General features: G+C 44.1%; 2 protein-coding genes across 4 annotated transcripts in view; one reads left to right on the top strand and one right to left on the bottom strand.

Moving 5' to 3' along the window:
- LOC6525758 (frequenin-1) overlaps window positions 1–14,463 on the bottom strand; it is a 28,247-nt gene extending 13,784 nt beyond the window's left edge. The window contains exons 1-2 of one of the 3 annotated variants that reach the window (XM_015191001.2): window positions 4,617–4,750; window positions 4,363–4,477 (exon numbers count right to left, since the gene is read on the bottom strand). The gene's annotated coding sequence lies outside the window, so the exon portion shown is untranslated. Of the gene's footprint in view, window positions 1–4,362; window positions 4,751–14,067 lie in introns of those variants that run through there. The other 2 variants (XM_015191002.2, XM_039370152.2) reach the window with 2 other exon arrangements.
- On the top strand, window positions 11,132–12,708 carry LOC6525756. The gene has a single exon (XM_002101541.4). The coding sequence runs from the start codon at window positions 11,859–11,861 to the stop codon at window positions 12,612–12,614; it is 756 nt and encodes a 251-aa protein (XP_002101577.2). The 5' UTR covers window positions 11,132–11,858; the 3' UTR covers window positions 12,615–12,708.
- Window positions 14,464–17,494: the final 3,031 nt, after the last annotated feature.

The following is a 17,494-nucleotide window of genomic DNA, read 5'->3' as shown; positions in this document are numbered from 1 at the left end:
GCCGGCAAAGAAAATGGCCCCGACAGCCGAGGCAACTTTTTTGATGGAGCTCCCAGCTCACAGTTCCCAGCTTCACAGCTTCCCAGCTTTCCTGCTCCCATCATCCAGCTCCATCTGCAATCCACAGCAAAGTCAACGTGTGGACAGGCCACAACGACGACGACGACGACGACGACAACAATTCTCGACGGATGTTCCCAAAGTTAACTGCTGACAGTAGGAGAAATGGTAAGGGGATCAGTAGCACAGGGCGAAGGAAGCAGGACACAGGACGCAGGACACAGGACACAGGACGCAGGACGAGCTGGACTGATGGCACATGGCAAAACGGAAAATTAAACAGAGACCGAAACCGAAATAAATTATTGAACAGAGCCAGCTTACAAATGCAGCACAATGGCATTACAACTGAAGCGGAATAAATGGATAAATATTCAAGAGAACTTGAATATGCGCCAGGGAAAACATATTTGGGGCACCACAAATCGATTACAATTTACAAAGGTCAAGAGCAAGATGCTTTCCATAGTAATGTAACCATAAATCAGCCATTAAACATAATCATTTCTATTCCTAAATCACCGAAAAGTCACTATCACTTATCACTATTAATAATCAAATAAAAAAATATGCCTTAGACAACATTATCCATTATAGCATTTTCTGGCAAAAAGAGAACGCCGCCAGCGAGGGAAATGAATTAAAAAATTATAAGCTGATAGGACAGCTCATGAATAGGAGATTGGAAAATTGATTCCCCCCTTGAAGATCATTTGGGGAGACATTTTAGGCAATGCCCAGGAGTCACTAGCGAAAAAAGCATGAAAAGGAAGCAATTCGGGCTGAAAAGGGCAAATGTGGCAGGCTGGCTGGCTGGCTGGCTGGTTGCAGGGTGCACAGTTCAGGGGTCACACGATGGTGATGCAACTGCTAACGAACGTGGAGACCCAGCGACGTGTCCAGTGCCACGTCCACATTCGAGTCCACCACCGTGTCCCTTTGAGTGTCCTGGCTGGCCGTCCGTCTGGTTGCCTGGCTGCCTAGCTGCCTGGCTGGCTGTTTGTCTGCATGTCCTTTCACCCGCCATGCCGGAAACCCTTTTTCCATACCCATCCCCATACCCAACACCTTCTCCGAATTCCTGCAGTTTTGGCCCACTCCAAGTCGGAAGTTGTTTGTGCCAACTGCTTGGGGCGTCTGTCTCGTCATCGTCGTCGTCCCCCGGCTGTGCCATATCCAAGTCCCACGTTCACGTTCACGTTCACGTTTATGTCCATGTTCCAGTCCATGTCTGTGTCTGTCAGAGTCGGAAATTGAAAGGAAAGAAAATTGAGCATACTTTAAGGCGCCTTCGCCTTGGCCTTCTGCTTTCTGCCTTCTGCCTTGTCTCAGTGTCAGTCATGGCTCTCTGATTCTCCGGCTCTGATTCTGATTCCGATTCTGATTCCGATTCTGATTCCGATTCCGATTCTGAATTTGATTCTAGGTCCAACTTTGCTCCCGCTTCTGCTTCTGCTGCTCCTGATTCCCATTCCGTTTCTCCAATCCGATTGCGAGTCCACCTGACTGTCCGAAGGGGCATTACGCGATTTCCGGCCAGCTCTAAATGCATTTAGCCATTTGGCGTGGCAACTTTCACACCCCCAGCAAGCGTAGCAGAAAATTATATAAAATGGCCATCGGCGTTGCCATTGAATTGAATAATTGCCAAACGAGTTGTAAACAAGTTTTGCAAAGACACAGCAACTCGAGCTCTAATGCTAATTTGTTTAGTATTTTCGCCAACTTTAGGGCCGTGAAACGGAGACAAAAGGAGTTGCTTCCAACTTTAATTGCCTGGGCAGGGCGACCAAACTCGATCAAACTTGAGCTAAGTAAATTAGTCAATGACTTGAATAGCCCGTTCAGTAACAGGTCGAACTTCTGAATGGAAGTGGGTGTGAGTGCCCCACTCACTCACTACACCGAGTTTCGGAGCCCATAAATTAGCAATTCCCCAGTGAATACTCAATTTTCGTGAGTCCTGAGTCCTGAGTCCTGTGAAACTTTCGCCTTCTGGTTGTTGCCCGAACAAAATCATAATTTTCCACCCAGTCCACGCGATAAGTTGGCCTAATAAATTAGGCTCTAAACAATGCCGCCTGCAATCCCTTCATTAAAGATTGTCTTGACCACATTTGGGGATGCCTCAATTCGAGTGGCGCTCCTTGTGCGGCAGACGACACGTCTTGGTTTATTTCGCCTTTTAATGGAATTTTTAAGCAAACAATTATTCACGCCAGCTGGAGTGTAGCTACATCCCCTTTTCGTTGCTCCGCAAATCCAGGAATTGCAATTTTCGGGCAGCCAGCCAAAGACTCGTGCGAAAAGTTTTGTGCCAGCTTTGCTATACCAGTTCTTACCAAGTTTTTCGGTTGCGTTAGAAATTGCAAATTGTCGCAAAAATGCAAAGAAACAAAAAAAATAAAAGAAAACGAATAGAAAAGAAAAGAAAAACTGGGAAAAAGCGTCCAGTGATTGCGGTCCTTTGTATTTGATTGAAGATTCATTCGTCAGCTGGTTTTCTTATCGCTGCAATGGCATAACCAAACTGCTGTCCAATGTCCTTGGCAATTCCATTAGTCACCTGCGTAACTAAGCCACCACCACCATCTTATATCTTATCACTGTAATATTAGCACCCCAACTCGCCTTATCTGCAGCAGATAAGCTGGCAACCCCATGTTTGGGTAGCTCGAAAGTTTGGCTGGATTCTTGGTTCTCATGTGTCTGGCTATTAACTTGGCCCTGTGTATTATGCAAATGGCAGCGGAGATGGTAATAAAAGTTACTTTCGGTCGAAAGGAGCGTAACGGCATGGGCCATAAATACACACAGACACACTCCCCTGAAGTTTCATTCATTACGTTTTCATCAGTGAATCACCAAAAGCCAGCACATAATCACCGCTCAGGTTGTATGAAAACCTGAATCCAGTGACCGTGGTTCGGACTCCAAGGTCCAGGGGAAGAGGGGTGCGCAGCCGCCAGTTTTGAGATATTTTTGAGTAGTGACTGCAGGTTCGGTACCAGCACACACACTCACGTACACACACACACACACACACGTGAGCGAAATTTACATAACCTCTTTCATTTTGATTTGATTATTTTCATTCAATTTCGTAAGCCACGCGAACAGGCGAAGGCGGCAGAAAAGCAAAGGGGGTGGCAGGCTAGCAGGGGCGTGGGTATCTTTTTTTGAAGGGGGTATTGGGGGTGGGGGGTAGGGGGTAGGGGGTTGGCTGGATTCGCTGACGTCGTCTGGCGCGTCAAAGCGCAACAGAGGGATAAAGAAGAAGCATCCTTTGGACAGCAGAGAGCAATGTAGAATGGCAGGAGTCCTTTGAGAGGTACGAAGATGTGATACCCTCGAAAGGGTAATTCATATGTAAATGGTATATAAAAGAAATTGTATATATAGATCGCCAATATTGCACGTGAAAAATAGATCAACAAATATTTTAAGCAAACCACTTATAGATTATAATGTATCATTAAACTTAAGACATCCGCTTAATTTACCATTACTGAGCTTGATATTAATATCAAAATACCTATGGAATAGAAACCATTTACATTGCTTAAAATACCAAGTATAAATCTTTGAATACCCATCGATACAAATTGCCTTTAGGCTAAAGATAAGAGATAATAACTGTCATAATCTTCAGTATAAACAAGTATTCTATATACTGATAGTGAACCTATGTCAAAGTGTCCGGCTGACAGAGAGTTGATGTAGGGTATACGTATTTCGGGCAGGCGGAAAGTGAAAACAAAAATTGAATAAATTTTCACTGGAGTTGGAGGTGTGGAGGTGGGCGAGAAAGTGGGCGGAATGGCAGTAACAATGTGTTTTCGTGTGGGTGTGTGGCTCTCAGTTACCCTTTTATGGGCTGCCTGGGCAGTCTATTAGGCCAAGCCCCCTCCCCCCTCCCCGTTCAACACTTTTTCGGGGGTCATGTTATTCTATGTCCTCGTACCTTTTCAGGATTTTTTTTGCTCCCCCTTTTTTTTTTGGGTTCTTTGGCTAAGTAAGTCGTTAAGTTGTCAGACTCGACTCTTCCAGTATATGTGTAAGTGTGTATGTACGTGTGCATACGTGAGTGTGTGTGTGTGTGCTGGCCCATTGTGTTTGTGTTGGTGTGGCTTTATCAATAAAGGAGCTCTTTGACAGGACATCAACTGGCAAAAGCCTCACACTTGGCTGAGCAATATTTGCCTGACTTAAGCCCTTTACACCAGACCAAAATACCAAAAGACCAAAACCAAATAAACAAACATTGCTAACGCTGAAAATATTTTCCACAATTTGTCTTACATTCCAAGCAGATTTCTTGCCTTTTACCCCGCTCGTCTGCGGTTTGCCTTTTTGTTTGTTTTTGTTTTCCTCTTCTTATATTTTTTTTTTTTGTGTGTTTTTACATTTATTAGCGCTGCAACAACAGTAAACAACAACAACGAGAACAGAAAAAAAAAAAAATATTAAAAGAGGCGGATGCGGCGACTCCGGCTGTTGTTATTTTCTTGTTTTTGGGTGGGCGGAACTCTTGGACTCGGGTTACGGATACGGACACGGAGGCGGATGCGAATGCGGATACGGATACGGATGCGGATGCGGACTAGAGGACTCGGATGGCTCCGGCTCCAGCTCCGGACTCGGCTTTTCGTTCCGTTCGTGGCACGGTCTGAAAATCAACTGAAAAGCTTCGGTTCGGAGCGGAGCACAATCAACAGTAGGTCGAATGTCCTTGCTGATACGAGCCGCCGACGAAGTTAAACGAGGCGCGTCCTCGTGGTTCCATTGCCATGCCTAGCCACGGCACTCCCACTCGCACTACCACTCCCTACCACTCTACCACTTCCAACTCCCCCGTAATCCCTGAGAGCTTTCTGCAGAAACGCAATCATCATAGGCAGCAGCCGGAAGCCAAGAGGCTGTGAGCGGTGATACGGCGATGGGCGGAGGATGGGCAGAAGGATGGCGGCGAAGGCAGCGCAGCTAAGCCAACACAGATATCGCTCAAGTAGTTTAAATAAATAAATAAATTCGTGGCTTATTTTAATGGCATCAAGTGGCACAGCCTCTGGCTCTGGATAATATTTTTTTCCCGCCTGCCTTTAGGCACTCGCACTCTGGTCACACTACTGGGAAATCCTCACGAAGGAGCTGGGCGTCCCAACAACAACAACAACAACAAGCAAAACAACAATGCCCGGGGGCCTTGAGATCCTGCTGGAGAGATTGCCGTCAAATTGGTGAGCGGCCTGGGGCAGCTGACAGGCGAAATCTGATCATGAGATGGGATAGCATTTAAATTGCTCCTTGTAGAATACATTTGCGTTCATCTCCTTTCGCATTTGCCCACTAATGCACTTAATTAACAAACTAATTAACTGGACAAACTATGATTCTGATTTAATTATGCGCTGCTTTTCACTCTCTTCTGGCATTCTTTAATTATGTAATGCAATTTATTAATTTCAATTTGCATTTGTATTCAGTTGCGCGCACCTGTGCAGGAAGCCCTACTGCCAGCGAATCCATGCAGCCGAAATGGGGGCAACGTGCCGTATGCGTAATATTAGCGCATTAATATGTGCCACATAGCCATGTGTGCACGTGTGTCTGTGCGAGTGTGTGTGTGTGCGAGTGTGTGTGTGCGAGTGTGTGAGTGACGCAGTGTGCGTGAGTCTGACAAGAAAAGGCAGCGGCTTAAAAAAAAATATATATAAATATACAGGAGTATAAATGCGGAACGGGGAACGCCAGTAATTCGACATTACGAGCATTAACTCCCACGCCAGAGTGGCTGCCTCTCGCTCCCACGCTATTGCCCTCTCACTCCCACAACTCACCACACGAGCTTTCCTTCTGCGACACCGAAAGCTCGTGCTGCGGCGAAGCTTTTACTCGCGGCCAACGGACACAAGTGAGTTTTTGGCGCCAGGAAAAATCGTATCGTATCACAAACAAAAAAGAATCTCATCTAATCTAATCGCATTAAATCAACAATGTTCACGCCAACACCAACGCCACGCCCACCCACCACACCAGCACCTGACCGCCCACGGCGAAAAACAACAAAAAATCGCTCGTCATAAGCAGCGTGGGAAATTTTTGTTGTCGGGTAAAGAGGTCGAAAAAGGAAAACACGGCGAAGGAAATTGCTGCCCGAAATCAAGAAGTTTATGCAAAAAATAATTATGCAAATGCTGTTGTTCAATTCTTTGCAGTTGTTTGTACTAAATTGAGGCATAAAATAATAAGAGTACATGTAATTAATCTACTTTAATCATAATTGCTTTTTTAAAACGATATGGTTAGCTTAGGTCTTTAAGTATGCAGTTTAAAATGCAGCTGGCTTTTAAAGTCTATCGAGAAGTTAGTCAGTTGAAAGAAGTTAGTATTTGCAATTATTTGGGAAATACTTATGCCAAGTGACTGTGATATATGGCAGCTCAAATGGCCATTTCAATTGCCAGGCGTCATAATTCCACTTGCAACCAGTTTGATGGGGAAATCATCCGGGTAATATATCATACGCGGTGTGCTCAGGTGGCATTCCACCGCTTCTCCATTTCGCTTATCAGTGCGGATGGGAAACAACAATATTTATCATACGCAGCGTGGGCCGCTGAGCACTTTGCCCCACTGACGTTATTGTAGTTGCTGTTATTGTTGCTGTTGCTGTTGGTGTTGGTGATGCAAAGTCGATTTCCACGAACCTCCCGGGCGTTTTCCACCCCACCACCCCTCGCCACGCCTCAGCGTCATATCGTTTAACTGCCTCAAAGCCATTGTTAATTAGTGCACCGACCTTGTCGTAATTAGTGCGCGCACTGCACATGGTTAGGGTTTTACGGTTTTAGGGTTTTTTTGGGGCCCAGGCTCTGGGGACCAGGGAGGCTCAAGGGTTGGGGGGGGGGGGGGCAGTAGGTGGAGCCAGGCCAAGTTGAAGCCGACGAGAATTTTGTGTGCAGTTTTTGGCGAATGCCGCAGGCGTTGCATGATAAAACCGAGGCAGCGATGCCAAGGAATGAAGCAGATGAGCCCTGACTGGTCTGGTTGAGTGGATTGAGTGGGTTGAGTGGTCGAGGAGACAGGACGAAAAAGGAGCGAATTATTTGCAAGGAGCTTGCGGCACGTAAGCCAGCACAAGCGGATAATAAGTTTTGCATTAGTCGTCCGGAGCTGGGCAAATGCAATTTTCGGTTGGGCGAATGCCTCCCCAGGGTCAGCATTGCTGGCCAGTTTAGTTAAATAAGCTAATGAGCCAAGCAGCAGCAGCAGCAGCAGAAGAAGTTAAGCCCAGAAAATTCCATGAATTCTCCCCCTTAAAGTTTGCCGGAAATAATACGAAAAAAAAAAAAAAAACAGAGAGCAGTGAGTAGGGAGCCACGCATTAGAGAAATTTTAGTGGAAAATCCGTACGCTTAAGTGCTAAGGCTAAGCAAATTCAAAGCACTTGCATTCGAATGCGTGCAGCAAACACTATGCTAATCAGCGGCCACATAAAACAAAAAAAAAAAAAACAATGGAGAAGCAACCAATTGCAGAGCGAAGTGCATAAATCTCGAATGGAAATTATGCACACACACACACACACACGCAGAGAAAGTGTGGCAGCAAACCGTGGCAGGGGGGAGGGGACTCGGAAAAACAGGAGGGGGGAAATCAGTGAGGCGGAGAGAGTGAGACAAGGAAAATTCCAGCTGACGCCGCCAGCCATATCCGTCTGGTGGGGAATCAATCTCCAGCGGGAACTTGGAGTAGCTCACCCCAAAAGAATTCGTTCCAGACGCGCCGCAGATGTCTATTAGCTGGCTCAGTGCTTGCCACATTTAAATACAAATTAAAAAACAATTAAACATTTTCCCCAACTTGTGCACAAAACCCAGCGCCCCCCCAACGCCCACAAATAATTAGGCGCATAATTATTTAATTCGACGAGTGTGTGTGGGTGTGTGTGCCAGGGTAAATTTACGAGGAAGTGCCTCATAAGCCGAAAAATGAGCCAAAGGAACTGCGCGGGGTGGCTTGCGTATTGAGAAATGCTGGCGATATGAAAATTAATAGACGCACTTCCCCAAAGTGGCACAAAACAGGAACAAACAAGAAACCGAGGAGCAGCAGGACAAGGATGAGGAGATGGAGGCGATGGAGTGGCTCGGAACACTTCGAGTGTCGTGTGAACGGGTGCTCGACTGGAGGCCATCTACCCAAGTCCTTGCTCATGCCCATGCCCATACCCATACCCATGCCCTTGCCCATGCTCATGCCCATGCCCATGCCCATGCCCATGCCCACTTACCCATGCCCATTCCCATGCCCAATCCCGGCCAGAGGCGACAGCTTCCAGACACTTCACCAAATGCCGGCGCCAGCATCCGACTGAGCTGTAAAAGGGAGAAGGGACGAGACGAGACGAGTTGAGATGAGACGAAACGTAACGAAAGGAGGCAGACAGAAATGCGAGGAGCACTGGCTAACGTGGCGTATGCTTGATATTTGAGTAAGGATGCGAGTGAGCGAGTTGCAACTGATTTGGCACACTGTCAAAATATTAAAAACTCAGCTGCCATTGATGAGTGGAGTGGGACTGTAGGTGCGTAATCCTACATCACTCAAGAAACTATCCCAATTTAAAGGCGGCTCTTTAAGCTTCTTCTTTTCGTTTAACAACCCAACTCCCATCCGCGCCATTTGTTGTTATTATTAATTTTATGCGCCATATAAACGGTGGAAGGACCCTAAAAAGTCAGCAGCGTCAAGTAAACAAAAGCCTCCATCGCCGCTCCATTGACTACAACAAAAACAGTTGGGAATATAAAAAAAAATGGCCACTGTGTGTGGGAAAAATTCATATTAAGCAAGGCGACAGGCGACAAAGAAATGCCTTTCAGGTTGAGCAGAGAGGGGGGAAATATATAAAAATAACCATAATATAAGACATAAAATCCAAGACAAGACCTGCAAATTAATTATCATTTTGAGGTCGTTGAAAACAATTGGCCATATTTGCAGGCACTGATAAACTTCAAGGTACTTAACTTCTTTGTAGCTACTTAACAGGTGGAAAAGTGCAATAGATATATAAAATAAAGATAAATTAAATAGATATAAAAAATATGCAGATGTTACAGTCAAAGCAGAGCAGATCAAAAACGGAGTTTCTAATCTGGTTTTATACATATTTTATTAGTTATTTGGGTGTCTTATCAAACAGTAAAGAGCATGAATTAAACATATACATTGCGTTATATAGCGAATCATATTCTACATATTCTACAATCCATGCAAAACTATAGCGCTCATGCCTCGGACACTTTGGTCGCCTGCCAACTATGGCACATGTGCCCTAATGTGTGTGTGGTTCTGTGGTCCATGCCATTGTCATTGCCATTGACTTGCTCCTCGGTTGGTTCTCGGTCGCGGTCTTGGGACTCGGATCTTGGGTGCTGTGGAACTGGGAAAACTGTGGAAACTGGGGAAACTGGGGAAACTGGGGAACTGGGAAACTGTGGAACTGGGAAACTGGGGATCTGGGTGCTGAGTCCTGGCCGACGTCATATTGTGTTTGGCAAATCGTTTGCGATAAAGCCAACTACATAATGTCTCTGTAGGCCGGGGCAAGGAAGCGGAGGAGGCGGAGGAGACGGAGGAGACGGAGGAGAGTAATTGAGGGGTCGGGACACATAAAAATGCTAAACCAGCGCTATGCTGGCGTCGTTCATATGTATACAACAAAATGCCAAATACCAATTTCCAACCCTCTGACCCTTGGCGGTTCCCTCCATATGTGGGCCTCGGGATAATGCGCGTTATCCTTGATTGCCTGCCTCGATATTGGGCCACAAGCCACGGGCCACCAGCCATGGGCTCAAGCTCAAGCTCAGGCCAAGGGATGTGGGATGTGGGATGTGGAATATGGCCTGGCTGCAAACAAGACGCTTAAACTTGCCTCTCGGTTCACCATCGTTGGGCAAAGTTTGATGCTCTTTGGGCAAAAGATGTCGCTTAGCTATCGTATCTAGCAGGAATGCCATATTTTATATGCAGACCAACAAAAGAATAATTATCATTAGCCCATTCAAATAATAGTATATATATTCTTAATGTTGATTTGTTCATTTAAAACCGGATATATCTATATCTCAATTCAACTTAAACCTTATGCAAACCTAATTCCACTTATTGTACGATATACAAAAGGTAATATTTTAACTTTTATTTGCTAAGTTTATAAAGCAACCATTGTTATCCAAATGCCAAATAATGCTTTCCAGTGAGCCTAATATTTCCTATAAACTACGTACATACTCTACTACCAAAATCCGCTTGCAGATTGGAATTTAATAAATCATTTTTATCCCCACTAAGCAACTAGCTCAATATATAGCTCAATAGCTCAATATGAAAGTTGGCACTTCTAGTGGATAATAGTTATCGAAACTTAAGTGCTGCAAACTCAACATGGCCATTAAAACGAATCGGCCATTAAAGCGTATGGCCAAGTTCGGTTTCTCCCTATTAACCGGATCCTGATTGTTTCACTTTTCTGTGTCTTTGCCATTGAGCCTATCGTGATTTGGCTCTTTTGGGGCTGTGTGCTGCTTTCAGCTGCTGATTCCTGATTCCTGATGCCTGATGCCTGATTCCTTCTGGCTTCTTGCCTTTGTGCTTTATGCTCATCATCATTTGACGGGGGCGGAAAAATCGCAATGGAATCTGATTTTTGCCTCTTTTCTCGGCGGCTAATTGGTACCCAAATGCCGCCTGCCGAATGATTCTGTTTTCCCCCCACGAAATGCGAATGAGAATGGGAATGGGAGCAGGATGACGGGGTGACCAGGGGGCGACGACGTCCACGGGGCAACTAGCTAAACAACAATTTTAATTGCGACCAGGCAGAGTCAACGTCTGGGACTCGGGCCAAAGGCAAATGAGCGAGCGCTCCAAGAAATATGAACGAGGTCAATGATTGTTTACACTACCCTCGAATGCTGTTTACTTCGGCCGGGCGACAAGAGGGGGGGTTGCTTGTGTGTGTGTGTATGGGTGTGGGTGTGGGTGTGGATGTGTGTGGCAGGCAGGTGGGGTGGTGGCACGGTGGGGCACGGTGTCTAGTTGGCAGACACCTTGGAGACAGCGCCCGCAGCGAGTGGCAGATAGTGAGAGAGAAACAGGAAAATGCAGTAATTAGAAAAATACCTAGATATAATTATTTTTCTTATCTTCATGGGACTGCACGCTAAGCAATATAATTCAGCGGGGGCTCTTTGCCTCACTACTTCGCATTTCTAGGAATATTAGCTGAAAATAAAGTAAGCCATATTACAAGAATGTTTTCAAAGAACGGATAAAGGATATGCCTGGAAAAATACGCCTTTAATGTATAGTTTGTATAACCAAAGTTCCGATCTTATATATTTTTTAAATGGGTAATTAATGTATCTATTCCACTGTGGCAACCATTAGGCCTCGGGCACGTGTGTGTGTGTGTGTGTGTGTGCTAGAGAGTGTGTTTAGAATGCGAGCAAGGGAGAAGGAGATAGAAGACAAAAAGAGAGCGATGCTAAACACTTGGCTGTGCCACTACAGATGCTTCAGTTGTTGCCTCATTTATGCGCACTGTTTAAGGTGAACATAACCAAATCAATAATCATGCCATGAGACAGTAGTTATGCCAAGTCCTAAAAAGTAATACAACCAAACTTCTGGAAGGCCAATCAAAGTAGTCGACACCTTGGGACTCAGTATTGTCTACGTTTTACACCTTTACATAACCGAAATTACTCCCTGAAAATTCCAAGATGTATCGAAAGAATAAACGCAGCATGTCGTGGGAGATGCAACGCGATCTCTACGAGAGCTGGCTGATCCTGGCCATTGGCGCGCTGTTCCGCTGGAATCGCTGGCGTCCCTTGACCTATGCCATCATATCGCCACTGGATCCCTACTCTAAGTACAACTCTGCAACGGTTGGCGACAACGAACGCTGGGCGGGTGTCTACTTTGGATGCGGTCTCCTCCTGGCCATCCTGCAGTACCGTCCGCTTTGGGTGCGACGGTGTCGTCATCCCGTGCGCATCCTGATGCTGCTGTGCGAGGTGATGCTGCTGCTCCAGCTGGTGCACTGGCTCGATGGCCAGCTGTGGCACTCGTTTCTGGGCATCATCGAGGAGCTCTTGCTCGCATTGGGACGAGGTCAGTGGGGCTCCTGGATCTTTCGCTGTCCGGCCGGAGTGCGCACTCTGCTCCTGCGTGGCGATATCTTCGATGTGTTCCGCCTGCTCTCCTCGTTCGTCATCTTTGTCGTTGCCCTTAACTCAACAGCTGGCGAATGGAGGGTGTCCTTGGACTTTCTGCTGATCGGCTGTTTGCCGAAAACTTCGCGCAGGCGGCGGTTACTCTATGTGGACTATAAGCAGAAGAGCTACGAGCGCAGATGCAATGGTCTGCCACCGATTCCCCCACCCGAGCTCCTCATCTACAGACGTATGTGCCACCTGTGTCTGCAGCAACTGGAAACCATACCAGAGAACTGCAGCAAGCCACCGGCACTCTAAGTGAAAGGGAACACCCAAGGAAAAGGTCGTGGCACAGGTGGTTGCGTTTTGATGTTTCTAATGTATTAACAATAAACCTTAATCTTATATTTTATTTAATAATTATACTTAATTAACACTATTCTATTTCTATTGTTCTAGCTGGCATTCAAAGCGAAAATATAAAATTATAAGTAAGATAGCTGAAAGTATTACGTTATATTAAAAGGAAATAATGAATAACACTAAATACTAAATAATGCCAAGTACTAAATACTAAATACTAAATAATACTAAATACTTAATACCAAATAATACTAAATAATACCAAAAAATAAGTGCCCTCCTCTGCGCTTCTCAAAAGTCCTACGTAAGCAAAACAGTTTTTCGATGTTTTTATAAAAAAAAATACTAAATGTGAGTGAGTTGTGCAGTGATTTTATGTGGCAGCAGAGGATACCAATAATGTGATTTCGACCTACTGGAGGAAGTGCCTGAGCTAGCTGTTTTCCAGGAGCTACAACCAGCTGTTAGCTCTGACGTGGAAAGAGCTTGAGGAGAGGGGTGAGTACCTGGGAGAAAATGGAGAGGGCCGCTTAACTTTCTAATTCTCTTGGCTGCGGCTTCTGAGGCTGTTTGTTTTATTTCTATCATTTTAAAAAGAAAAATTATACATTTATAAAGTTAAATATGGGAAGCAAATACTACAAATTTTAACAAAGCATATAGTAAATAATACAAATATTACAAATTTTAACAAAGCAAATAGTAAATTATACAAATATTACAAATTTTAACAAAGCAAATAGTAAATAATACAAATAATAATAATAATAATATATAAAAACGAAATGTCTATTTCGTGTTGTTTAAATTTTTGTAAAATTACGGCAAAAAGGAGGCTATCTACAGATTTAGGGCATCATTAGCTTTCGCCCCATTGGCTGACAGTTATTTGAATGGTTTTTAAAATTCCCATTATATATATTTTTTAAGCAACTGCAATGTACGGTGTCTTAATATGATCCACCACTGGCTGTACTTGTATATCAGTTAGTGCCACAAAACTTTTCTGGTAGCCAGAAGCTCTTATTAAGGCAAACCGCAGAAGCCATCAACTAAGATAAAATCACCTTCAAGTCCCCCTGTCCATAATAAAGCGAAGACTAGCAAAGTCATTGGCCGTTGTAAGTGCCAACTGTCGTGGTAACCGCAGAGTTTGTGCCCAAAGATAACTGCAACCGCACGTGGACCGCAAATCGAATGCAACTGCAAGCCAATTCGCAATCGCAAACTACCACCCAAAATGCCACCCAATCAGGCCAACAAAACCACCGCCTTTGCCGCTGGATATCTGCCTAATTATCGGGTTTGCCGGATTCGGATTCGAATTCGGATTTGAATTGGGATTGCGAATTGAAGTTGAGGTTTGGGGGTAATATTGTTTATTCGGCTGGGATGAGTAACAACATACCTGGCACTCATTTGTGTGGTCATCAAACGCCGCGGTGAGTCTGCGGATAGCTGCGTGTTTGCGATGACAGTAATCGACTGATTAGGCGTAATTATGGATGTAATTTCCACTCAAATAGAAAGCGAAACAGTAACAAACAGCAGCCAATGGGCCACAAAAGCCCTTTTCACTTTGGCTTTAAAATATAAATTGGCTAGCAGTTTAACGCATTAGCGCGCACTCAATTAGAATTCCCCGAATGTTTTTTTTTTATGTTTTTTTGTTATTTGCCGTTTGCTTTTGCTGGGCAAAATGGGTGGTAGATGTGGGCAAGCGATTTCCAATATGCACAGCACGCGAGCGGCCCAAAAAAACAAACAAAAATTCGGTAAAAATTCCGTAAAAATCGAAAAAAATAGAAAATAGAAAAGAAATTACAATAAATAGAGAAAACCGAAAAAACAATGAGGAAACCGAACCGAAAATCGAGTCGCGAACATGCAACTTGTGCGAATGGCAATCGAATGCCAGCAGTCGCACAAATGCCCTGGGCCTCAGTCGACGTCGCAGTCGCCGTCAACGTCGACGTCAGCAGCGCAGTCGGCATGGGGATGGGCTGAGGAATTGAGCAATTGAAGAATTTACTTTGCATTTCTTGCAGGTGCCGCCCGTCGTGGTTCGGCAGTGACTAATTATTCCGCTGGTTCCTCTTCCTCTTGGCCTCTGCCTAAATATAGTAAATAATAAAAATTCTGGCGAATAACAAATAACAAAAGCGGCGGGCAAATAAACAATAAAACGCCTGCCCCAGCTACAGATACAGATACTATATTTCTAAAGATACAGATAAAGATACGGAAACGGAGACGCAGACGGAGATGGGGCAGCAGTCAAATCAAACGAACCGTTTATTGGGCTGCTGCTGTTCATATATACAACTATATGTGCTTGGATCGGTGGGATATATCGACACTTAGGCGAACTCTGCAGACACTTTCGCTAAATGGAACCAGTGTCTTTGGTCCATTGTTTTCGATTTTCAGAAATTAAAATTACTTTAATTAGCAAGGAGAGGGGTAAAATGCAATTATTTCAAAATTTGTTTACTCTTATAAAGCGAAATATAATAACAATGTTTATGAAATATGATATAAAAGCTTGCAATGCTTTTTATTACTTCTGACTATATACCTTTTTTTTGCATATTTTTGGAGAATTTATCGTATATTTTCAAGTGTCAACTAATCCCACTACACATCCCATTGTCCACGGAATCCGTATCAATTTATTTAGCTTTTTATTGCCTTGGTTCAGCCATTCGCTTCGCAAAAACTAGAAGAGTCTTTAAGATATTCTTGGCACTATCTTATCATCCATTCCACACTATAGTTTAAATAATTTGTTTTTATATTACGCTAGCCAACGGATCAAAAGGCTGCCAAAAGCAACACTTTCAATATTATAATTATACATTTGATTTTCGTTTAAATACCTATAAATCTTTTGTATATACAGTGTTTGTTAGTTGCCTACAAAGTATTTAAGTTCAAATTCCTGCTAGCATCGAATGCTTTTCGAAAAGTAATCTATAATTAAATGCATTATTCGTCGAAGTGAAACACAAGTTTATACGTATATACGATAATATATTGATTGCTTTCTCAATTGCTCCATATTCTTTTAATTAAATGGGCTTCTAAGATATGTTTGGAAGCGATTAGATTAGTTGAAGTATCCGATCTGCCGATCGTTGATGACGATCAACTGGTGATCACTTGACGTAGAAGCAGCATTTCCATTTCCCGTTTCAATTTGCAGTTCGCCAGCGAACGCGCGAAGAATAAATTCGCAATTATGTACGAAAGAGGGGGTCTTAATGGGCGCACCTACAAGGGGGGTTTTTTAGGGGGGGTGGAGTGCTATACCGCGTCATCGACGTCGACTGCGGCAACAACGCCCGTGGCAACTTACTCACTCACTCTGCCGCGTTTCCGATTCCGATGCCGAAGCCGATGCCTTTACCGATGCCGAAAGAATCGAATTCGAGTCCGAAACAGGCCAATTATAATTACTGTTTATTTATTCTGGTTGGGTAGGTCAGGGGCGGGCGTGTCGAGCGGGGGGGAGGGCTGGTTGGTTGGGCCAATGTAAGAATTGTTTGTTCGAACGTTTGCTCATTGTTTTCGCATTTGTTGCTATTTTGTTGTATAGATACATTCGGATACAGATACCGATACAGATACAGATGATGCAGCTGCAGATACAGAATCTATTTTGGTTTTTAATCTGGCAGCCTTTTATTATAAATAGTTGGGCTGCCTAGATAAACACCATGCCGACGCCTCTGTCGCCGCCTCTGCCCACTGCGCTGCCTCAGTCGACGCATCTGCGGGCGAAATTCATTACTAATTCATGTCCAATTTCCAACGCCCGCGGCACGCACAAAAGCCGCAAAAGGTAATCAAAAATGCACACCCCCGCCCCAAAAGTGAAAAGCAGCTAAATGAAAATGATCAAATGACAACACTTGTGGCACTGGCCAAGCCATGAAAATTATGAAAAACTCACAGCTGGGCTGGGAAATAATTTCAGTTGATTTGGGCAAGAAAATCTGTGGGAATCTTAGCAGTTTAAAGTCAAGCCATTTAATTTAGCTTTATTGATTATTATATATTATCTACTTATTCCAATGACAATTTATGTCAAAAATGTCAGATAAACTAAACAACAGGTAAAATAAGCTTTAGATTAACCAACCCCCAGCCAAAATATCCATCAGATTAATTAAGCTCTAGACAAATTATTAGTCTTAGTTTTGTAAAATATTCTTTACTATACTAATAAATAAATAAAAAACATTCGTTATAATCCATGACACATTTTCGTAAGCTCCTCCCCAGTTATTTCTTCTTATTGCATTTTTTTTTTGCGAAATTTCAATGGCAGTCAAGTGAATTATTTCATCATCAATTTGCCGGACGCACTCGAAGCGAACTCACACAGCACTGACATGTAAGTACATCAATTAGTATTAAGTACGACATCAATCCGGCAAATAAAGTTGACCCAACTTGCTACTTGCTACTTGCTACACACTGTTAACATGTCAGGCGGAGCAGCTAGACACTTGAAGTTTGCTTTGTGCAAACATTATACATTTATGTGCTTACGCTGCGTATACGTTACGTTTGGGGCCAAATCCATGTAATCGCCATGTAGCTGTCTCCGTTGATTGCGCATACGCCACGTGTGACTGGCCATAGCAGCTAATGGCCATTAAACAAAACGGCAAAGCTTCGTCCCATTAAGAGCTCGACAATTAAGTTGAAACTTTCATGTACATACTTGGGGAAATTCCCAAATGGGGGAGCACTTTTCGTAGCAGCTGCTGAACTCCCAGGAGTTGAAGGGGGTCACAGGTCACAGGTTACAGAATACAGGTTACAGG

The sequence above is a fragment of the Drosophila yakuba genome, chromosome X (assembly GCF_016746365.2).
Source record: "Drosophila yakuba strain Tai18E2 chromosome X, Prin_Dyak_Tai18E2_2.1, whole genome shotgun sequence".
Classification (NCBI taxonomy): domain Eukaryota; kingdom Metazoa; phylum Arthropoda; class Insecta; order Diptera; family Drosophilidae; genus Drosophila; species Drosophila yakuba.
The sequence above is the reverse complement of the archived record's forward strand: the minus strand, read 5'-3'. Positions and strand labels throughout refer to the sequence as shown.

Excerpts from the sequence above, each read along its gene's own strand:
- LOC6525756 (XM_002101541.4), top strand. The coding sequence starts at position 11,859 with ATGTATCGAAAGAATAAACGCAGCATGTCGTGGGAGATGCAACGCGAT.